This window comes from Heterocephalus glaber, unplaced genomic scaffold, assembly GCF_053883595.1.
Source record: "Heterocephalus glaber isolate CG9 unplaced genomic scaffold, H.glaber_assembly_v1.0 deba00000676, whole genome shotgun sequence".
NCBI classification, from domain to species: Eukaryota; Metazoa; Chordata; class Mammalia; order Rodentia; family Bathyergidae; genus Heterocephalus; species Heterocephalus glaber.
Genome location: NW_028258156.1, coordinates 7,702,898 through 7,712,405, shown reverse-complemented (window position 1 = coordinate 7,712,405; position 9,508 = coordinate 7,702,898). Strand labels below are relative to the sequence as shown.

Below are 9,508 nucleotides of genomic sequence, written 5' to 3'. Positions count from 1 at the left end.
GAGAGATTTGGGGGCAGTGAGTATTTGGGGAATCTTCCTACCTTCCTCTTAATTTTGCTTTGAACTTCAAACTGCTCTAAGAAAAAAAAAAAAAGTAACTAGAGATGAGTTCTCCAAGCTGAAAACCCACTGAGATATATAAAAAAAGAAATCTATCATGGTAGAATTAGGGTTGTTGCATCCATGCTCTGGAGTAAGAATCCTTTTCTCCCACAAAAAACAAACAAACAAACAAACAAAACAAGGAAAACCCAAGGCATTGATATTAATAAAGATCTATGATGGCAGTACATAAGAAGGCATTCACATCCCCACATAACCAGCCCTTTGCTGGCAGCCAGAAGCACAAGATCTGGTGTTGTGAGTCCCCCTCATGCTTGGGAACCACTCTCCGGAACTGTAGTAAGATGACAATGCATAGGGAAAGCTTCGAACTTCTGACAGAAAAATGATAGGCAGAAAGCTCTGGAAAAGGTCTAGGAGCAAGATACAATTGGGGTAATTTTCAAAAATCAAAGGACCTCATTTGGTTATCTTAATGTTCTCCAATAAAAGAGGGGAAATTTTCTTTTATTCTCCACTGTGCATCATAAGGAATTTTCAGCAGAATATAAGATTTCATTTGTTGGGAAGGAAAATGATTGGGAGACCAGCTTATCAGCACAGTGGCCTAGCTTCTTTATAGTAACTGCATAGGTAAAACCCCAGGACAGAGCAACAACAGAAGAGTTCCTTAAGGCAGAAGCTCTAGATGAGGAATGTTACAAAGATTTAGTGCTCATTGCTGAGATTATTTTTTTTACACACTATCTTATTTTTAAACACTATCTTTATTTAATCTTCACAATAGCCCAATAAGGAAAGCACTCTTATTGCAGAAGTCAATGAATAGTGCACAGATTCTTGGGATAACTTAGGCAGGGTCAAGGAGCTATTAGGTGGAAGAGCTGGCTTTCAATTTGACTGTGAGACCTGAGAACCCATGTACACTACCGCCAAGAGCTGCAATGGTGGCATCCAGACCACTCAGAACTTGTGTGTGTATATTGTGTGTGTGTGTGTGTGTGTGTGTGTATAGACATCAACACATACTGTAAATACAGAAATGAGTACCTGGAAAGCTCAGAAAACCCCAAATTAGGCTAACAAATGATTTAATTGAAAATACAATGAAAGAGACACTATCTCTGGGGTCAGGAGCCAGGAAAGGAAGGCTTACTTCTCCCTGGATGCCCTGATGTCCTGTTCAAACATTTTATCCTACATACATGTGCTCTATTTTAAAAAACACTTTTTATTGAAAAGATAAATCTGTATCTTGTATTGAATTACTAAGCTCAAATACTTGAACTTTACCGGGTCATATTTTCTAAAAAATAGTTAACTGAGGAAAAGCAATCCCATCCCACAAAGGTCTATTTACAGCGAGTGGGTTCGATGCAGGAGAGAGACATGCGGTGGCTCATGCATGTCTATGCTGCTAAAGACCACAAAGCACTAAAAGTGAAACCATCCTGCCATCCTTCCTCATTTTCATTTTCAAACCAAAAACCCCCATGATGGCCACAGGACCCAGAAGACACTGCCTCTTGTTTAGACATGAAAGTAGATGACCTCATTTTCTTCAACAGGTGGGTACTGACATGTTATGCACAAAACAAAACTTAAGTAAATTAATCCATGTTTTAAATACTCTATAGCAGAAGTCATCATTTCAGTGACTTGAAGAGAACTTCTTTGCAAAGCAAAGAAGTTGATTGTTATGTTAACACCGTGTTTTGTACATAATTTTTCTGACAGCCATACAAGGCTTCTAGTTTCAGCCTAAAGCCATATCCAGAGATGCTTGGATGTCTGCAGACTCATGGGGCAGCCTGGTCTGATGTCTATATTTAGGAGGCCAAGGACTCTCTTTCCAGAGAAGTCACCCTAATAGAAGAAGAGGCGTGTTTGAGCTCCACCCAATAAAGTAGCCTCGGGCACTGGAGAACAAGGCATGATTCAGAGCCTAAAGTCTCTTGTCACCTTTGGATTCAAATCCAGTCATACAGCAAGAGTTTTGAGAAGATGCCACAAGGTCTTCTCTGATGGCTTCATCAAAGAAGTGAGTAGTTTTTCCCCCCATTCCTACCCTGAACCAAGTGGGCTTCAGCAACTTGAGGACTCCAGGAGGCCCAGCATCCATCTGGGCACTTCAAAGTGGCCCAGGAAAGTGGGATCCCAGGACTGCTGGCAGTAGTGGAGAGACTCTGGCACACTAGGGACAACCCTGTGGCACAGCGATCAAAGTCCTTACCAGGAGATCCCCCAGGAGGCCACTAGGGGGAGAGCAGGGTAGCAGTAGACCTCCCCGAAGCGAGTTGAAACAGGTGAGGAGGAAACTGGCAGTGGGGATTTAATACCAAAAAGGTGTCATTTATGCATGTGTAGCACACTCCACATGGAGCCTTCTAAAATGACTGCATAGGATTTGAGGGTAGCCAGGTAATTCAGCAACAGCTGGTCATGGCAAGAGCCAGGAAATAAAGTAAGGTAATGACTGGTAGTAATATCTTCTGTGTGACCTCGGGCTTAACGGTCTGTGGTGTGATGTGGCAAAACTCAAGGCAAAATATCTTAGGTATTTAAAAAATACGAAAAAGTTGGAATACTAAATCTTAGCATCTCTGTCTGGAAATCAAAGTATTGTTTTTCAAAAATCACAGCCAGTTTTAGCTTCTGTTTTCCCTCCTCATAAAACATTGTACATGACTTCAGCTTTACTTTCTCAAGACATGCTAAAGTGCTGAGTCACTAGAAAAAAAAAGAAAGTAAAGGAAGAGGGATCCTGATTCTTAGGGCAGCCTCAGTGATGACCTAAGCCACTTTTTTCCACAGTTGTGATTCTTTTCGATGCTAAACAACGTCACATTTTGCACAATCTTAATGAGGTTTCCAATCAGCCCCACCCACTCTGGCCCCACCCCCACCGTCCATCAAAGATTTTATCAAATGTGGGATTTTCCCATGAGTCTCAAAATTAGAGTGTCAACTCCCAATAAATATGAGACAGGGGATGTCTGAAGCTCATTCTGCTCCTGAGCCCACCAGGAACGAAACAGAGCTAGCTCCATCTTGCCCTCCATCTGCCCTCCAGGAACAGCTATGAAGTTTCTCTCCACAAGTAAGTGAAGGAAATCCCTAGCCCTGGAGGCGCCGGCTGATGGTGCTCCTCCCTTGTGAGGGAGGTGTGTGGCTGAGTGAGGGCTGGCGTCTGGCCAGCTCCAACAGCAGGCTCACAGCTGTGCTGTCAGCTCACTGGCTGCTCTCCCTTCCCTTCGGCACAGGCACCTTCCGTCCACTTGCCTTGTGGGGGCTGCTCCTGGTAACAGTTACTGCTGCTCCCACCTCACAAGTTCTGAAAGATTTCAGGGCTGATACGACGTCAAGTAAGCCAACAACCTCTAATTCACAAGCGTTTCGACTGTTTACGCTAGTCCTCCACGATGTCCAGGAACTGAAAAGTGAGGTGGGTAACTTGGTGATGGGGATGTAGGTCCCCACGTGGGCATACATTCATTCTCCTTGCCCCAGTATGGACAAGGGGCTCATGTGTTGGGAGGTCTCTGCTGGGTTCTGGGACAGACTAGACTAGATTGTGTTCTGTATTTCTTCTTTGCTGATGGTGTCAGGAGGTTTCTTCACTTTCTGAAAAATACAGAATGGAGCTGGAACTCATTTTCCCTCACCCATTCTTAGCTACACACTTAGACTGAATGGTCAAGGATTCCTTTTCCCTGACAGAAAAGTAAGGTCCACCAACGTTCATTTTGTTCCTTGGAATTTGGGAGGATTAGAAAAATGCCACTAAAATGAATGTTCAGCTTCTCGGGAAGTTACAGTACTTTTAGATTATGTGAGTTTAGTGGTTAGGACTCTCCAGGGTCATTCTAGCCAAAATACTACCTTAGGGCCCACCAAATAGGCAAAGTCATAGGTAGGTAAAAGCATCTCCCAACTTTAAACGCAAAGTGTTTCGGCTCTGTTTGATAGAAAGAAAGAACACAAAAGAGAGAGGATTGGGAGCCAGAATTCTCATCACTAAGCTTAAGGATCTTGGGCAAATTCTCTACCATTTCTGCACTCTTATCTGTAAAATTATGGAGTTAGACTGGATGATCTTACAGGTCCTTCCAGGTGGAACATCCTATGGTTTAAATTCTGTTTACTGTAAATTATCATCAAAATTGTTATCACTTATTAAATATCAACTACCATCTATGCATTTCACATATAAACAGTATATCTAATATCTAAAGAAACACTCAAGGAAGATGTTTAATGTTTCTCAATTTGGAAATGAAGAAACTAAGATTTAGAATAAAGAACAAGCCTAGAGTTCCAGGTCAACCTGGGATTGAACCCTACTAATTCCACTAGACTTTGCTTGCCAAGATGCCAGTAGGTTGTGACTTCCTTTTTTTAAAAGAGACTTTCCTGACTGTAGTAGAACATGAATTGGCCCTCTAGTGGTGTTTGTTTTAGGGGCACTTAAATGATAACAATTCTGCTATTCTTTCCTAGACGTGCAAACATAATGTCAATTGCCTAGAGGAGGAAAAGGCAATGTTAAACAACCTGAACCTCCCAAAGATAAAAATAGAAGATGGATGCTTCTACGGTGGATACAACTGGGTATGAGCATGTCACATTTACTTTAAGCCAAATTCTCCCTCTTGCAAGAAGTGCCTGCAAATATGTAGGCCCAGGAAGGCAACAAAAACAGGGATAGATGTAAAGAATATTATACAAAGTCCATGAAGAAGCCAACTTAACCTTTTTTAAAGGCAGTTTATCTTTGAACAGGCAGGAATTTTCATTGTGTTTAGGGATTTTTTTTTTTTTTCTTTTTTTGAGACACGATCTCACTATGCAGTTCAGGCTGGCCTTCAACTCACTGTGTAGCCCAGGCTGGCCTGGAATTCATGGCAATACTCCTGTCTCAGCCTCCCAAGTAATTGGATTACAGGTGTGCACCACCAGGTCTGGCATGTTGGAACTTTTCACACATGTCAAATGTTAGAAATCCCAGCAGGTTTAGCTGTTTCAAACTTTGTAAGGTGATTGGGGAAGAATCTCCTCTTTGGCTACCAGTGGCAGGATCCAGGCCCATCCTCCCTGCTGAGTTCATTCTCCACATACCTCTCCTTCTGGACAGTGAGATAACTCGAACTGACTTCTGATTATTCCATAAAAGGAGATTTCAAGCCAACATTGACAAGGGTAGGAGTGTAGGAAGAGCTTTAGATAAAAGTCAGTAATGGTATCTGACTATTCAAATACTTAAAACAAGACAGCTGATGATGCTGTCCAGTTTCCTAAAAGATGATGTCTAATTTTCTAGAGGATCAGAGAAAGAAGATGCTGAACTGTAGGAAGTTTAAGTTTTCAAATTGATTCTTGTCTCCTAGCAGTAACCAATTCCCCTACCATCTCTTTTCATAGGAAACATGCCACTTGAAAATCATCACTGGTCTTCTGAAGTTCCAGATCTACCTGCAGTACATGCAGAACAAGCTTCAGAGTGACTCTGAAAATGAAAAAGCTGAAAAAATATACACTAGTGTCAAAAGCTTGAGTCTGTTCATGAAAGCTAAGGTGAGTGCTCCTCATCTCTCACAGGGAAAGGAGAAGAGAAGCTTAAGGAAAGCACCTGACAACTCAGGGATGCAATGCTGCTTTGACAAAGATGGCTACATTCTAATGAGAGGGTCTGAAAACTGCTTCCTTATAGTTAAACATTTTTTTTGGCTCTCTTCTGCAAAGACCGTTGATAACTGGATTTAAAATACTATATTAGGGCCAGGGATTTAGCTCAGTGATTCCGATGCTTGCCTTGTAAGCACAGGGTCCCAAGTTTGATCCCCGGTACCAAAAAAAAAAAAATTACTGTATTAAACTACATGGATTTAAACATCAATTTCTAATATCTTAAGAGATAGGAAAAGTCTGTGATAGAAGGAAGCATATTTAACCCCACTCAGTGAGCCATTCTAAAACAACAGATTTCACAAAAATGATTTTAATATTTTAATCACTAGAAAGTGACATTCTTGTTGCCAGAGTTAATGTAGAGAAAAGGTCAAAGGCTAAGGACTGGAAAAGGAGGGATAAAGGGCTTTGGCCACCACCAGCTAGCTATTAAATGGCAGATAATGGGAAGGGTTTTGGCTCAGAGAATGGATGGACAAAACAAAGTGCAATGAAAGGGTCCTGGAAGGAAACTTTGGGTGCTAATTTTGCCTCTGCAACTTCTAGTTGTTTGCCTTAAACCAGGCTTTATCAGGGCCAAGGATTTAGCTCAATGGTTCCACCACCTGCCTGGAAGGCCCAAAGTCCCACCTTCGATCTACAGTACCAAAACAAAAACAAAAACAGGCCTTACCATATTTTACTATGCACAGGAGTCCCCTGGGATCTTGTTTCATTGCAGTGTGCTTTAGCAGGTCTAGGGTAGGGCCTGAGATTCATATATCTAAGGTACTCCCTAGTGATGCCAGTACTACTGTACTCCAAGGCCATACTTTGAGGTGCAAGGCCTTCCACAAGCTACTTATTGCCATATTAGCAGCTCTGTAGAAAGGTGTTTCCAGTCATCACCGGATCAGTGGACTCAACAAGTACTGAATGGATAGAGAGGAAAACTGGAGGAAAGTACTAGACTTAGAATCCATTAAATTGCCTTTAGCTATGAGTTCTTCATTCATCTATTAAATAACAACTGTTCATACTGCTTTGGATAACAGGAGGGAAGACAAATAAGGTAGTGGCTCTGCCCTCTGGATGTTTACCATCTAATGGGAAACAGCAGCAAAGGGATGGTTACAAATCAGTCACTGTGAAACAGTCTTTCTCAGGGTGGGCTTAGAGCAAAACACCTCCTGCAACCCGGGTGAGTCAGGGCTGGTGACCCCAGTTAGTGTCATTCACCTCAAATTTAAACATCTTCCCACAGAACAGAACATTCCTCCACCACAAAGGATATGTTCAGTGTGTGATTGTTTAATCCTCTTTGTTTTCTTTTCCTTTCAGGTAAGCAATACAGAACAGACAGTCTTCCCTAGCCCAACTGCGAATGCCACCCTGCTGGAGGAGCTGGAGTCACAGAATGAGACTCAGAAGCTTTTGATAGTTCAAATCGTTCTGTGCAGCCTTGAAGAATTCCTGCAGAATAGTCTGAGGCCTATTCGGAAAGCAGGTTCAGACTTGGACTTAGATATCTAATATGATCAGTTCATGGGCATTTCTTCCTATGGTCAGAAAACATGTCCTGTCCACTGAGTATCTTATCTTGTTCTCTACGAAGAACTGACTGTATGAGTGTTAGGACACTATTTTAATTATTTTTAATTTATTGATAATTTAAATATGTGAAATTTGAGTTAATTTATATGTGATTGATATTTATAATTTTATTAAGTGGCACTTGAAATGTTATATGTAATGTTTTTGAAATTATAATATAAAAGTCTAAGCAGTTTTGAATATCCTGTTTCAGAGCCAGATCATTTCTCTGAATGTATAAGCTTACCTCAATAAATTGCTAATTTATATACATTTTAAAAGAAATGCTTGTGTTGCATTTTTTATAATCATTAAGCTGTCTTTTTTTAAAGTTAATTAAGTTTATTGGTGCATTTTAGATATAAATAATGATCACATTCATCATAGGGAATTTGTATCTGTACATGATATATTTTGATTCTTTTTTTCCCATTTCCCTACCCTCCCTTCAACCCCTCTTCCTCTCCTTATTTACAAAAACTTTGTTCCATTTTTTCTTTTTTTCTCATTTTTCCCTTTCCCTTCCTTCCCTTCCCCTGTCCCCCTCCCTAGTTCCCCTACCCATTTGAACACTTTCTTCCTAAAGCTGTCTTTTCACCAAAAAACTTCACATTCTTTAAAAAATCAGCAATTAAGCCTGTGTGTGTCATGTGAAGCTAGATAAAATAAAAGTCAAAATGGCCTCAGAATGGTCAAAAGAGAAAGAACAAAAGTCCTTTACTGGCCTTAGAAATATAAGGGAGACTGCCTACAGAGAATCATGAATCATGAAGGGAGACGGCCTACAGAGAATCATGACAGGAACTGAATCTGTTGGAGGGAACAATTTTTCAGGATCTAACGATAACTTTCAAGGTTTGAAAAATACTAGAGTGACTAGTTTTGCTTCTTGACCTGGTCAGGTGCAATTCTAGTGAGCTTATAACAATTACAACTTCCTCTATGTGCATCAGTTTGCAACTCTTGATAAAGAGCCTCTTTCATGGAAAAGCTGATTTTTGTCAGCTGATCCCATGTTTCCCAATCTCCACCCAAATGGGCTTTCTTTGCTTTTATTTTAATCTCATTTATGACTGTGGTTTACAAAGCTAAATATAAACAAGTTCCTTGTTAACACCAGTACCAAAAATAAAGAAAAAACCTATAATCACCTGAAGAAAGATATAATTGAATACTTATTACATTCTAGGTGCCATGCTAAATGTGTTGCAGCCATCATATCATTAACCTCAATACTTACACACTCTACTGGATGTGAGAGTAAGTGACTTATGCAAGTCATGCAGCTAGAAAATCAGGCATGAGCTCAGGTTTGAAACCAAGTCTACCTGCATCCAGGTCTCCTCTTAACTTTTAGGTTTCATCACCTCCCAAGGAAATAAAAAATGAATGTAGAAAGTCCCAAAACATTTAATTATAGAGAGACATTTAAAGATGCAATCAAAGCCTTTGAGATCATACAACCACTATGTAAGATAGCAGTGTGCAAGCTTCCAAATAATAACGAGAAGTTATGCCTGCCTCCTCTGGGTTCCTCAAACTCTGCACATACCTATATATCACAGTATCTAGCACAATGTGTCACATCTTAAAATTAATGGATTTTTCTTTCCAGCCAACAAGTGGGTTCCTCAAGAAAGAAGACTCTAGTGTATCCATGTTTGCCTTCTAGACTCATGGCCCAGACGCTGAACAAAGTAGGTCTTAAAAAAATATATTTAATGAAGAAAGTATACTTAGGTAATCAAATAGAAGATGTGTCATTTCTTGGGACCATATATGTGTTCATTACTTTTCTCTCATTGCTGAGACAAAATACCTGACACCAAAAGTTGGAAGGGAAGGGGTTTATTTGGCTTATAGTTTGTAGAGTTTCAGTCCATAATCAGATAGCTCCAAGGCAGGGATGGCAAATAGGCACTGGAAAGGAGAAATAATATGGTGCCAAAAGGCAGCAAAGATAACAAGAGAGGGAAGTTAACAGTGGCTCTCTGCCCCTTTTATCTTATTCAGACTACTTAGGGCAGATAGCACTCACACCCTTGAGCCTAGCATTGCATCATGAATCAATTCCAGCTTCACATACTCTAAGTCAGTCCTATGACCACATGAGGCTCTGGGGGGACATCTAGACCCAAATTATAACAATATAGTATTAAGGGAAATTGTTAATTCTATACACTTA

At 40.5% G+C, this 9,508-nt stretch overlaps 1 protein-coding gene across 1 annotated transcript; it reads left to right on the top strand.

Moving 5' to 3' along the window:
- Positions 1-3,031: 3,031 nt before the first annotated feature.
- Positions 3,032-7,575, top strand: Il6 (interleukin 6). Its single transcript, XM_004839819.3, has 5 exons — positions 3,032-3,163; positions 3,327-3,508; positions 4,564-4,674; positions 5,485-5,637; positions 7,072-7,575. The coding sequence occupies exons 1-5, from the start codon at positions 3,145-3,147 to the stop codon at positions 7,261-7,263; spliced, it is 657 nt and encodes a 218-aa protein (XP_004839876.2). The 5' UTR covers positions 3,032-3,144; the 3' UTR covers positions 7,264-7,575.
- Positions 7,576-9,508: the final 1,933 nt, after the last annotated feature.

Bases quoted from the DNA above. Each gene is read 5' to 3' on its own strand.
- Il6 (XM_004839819.3), top strand. The intron at 3,509-4,563 runs GTGGGTAACTTG...ATTCTTTCCTAG, and splicing joins TCCAGGAACTGAAAAGTGAG to ACGTGCAAACATAATGTCAA. The intron at 4,675-5,484 runs GTATGAGCATGT...CTCTTTTCATAG, and splicing joins TCTACGGTGGATACAACTGG to GAAACATGCCACTTGAAAAT.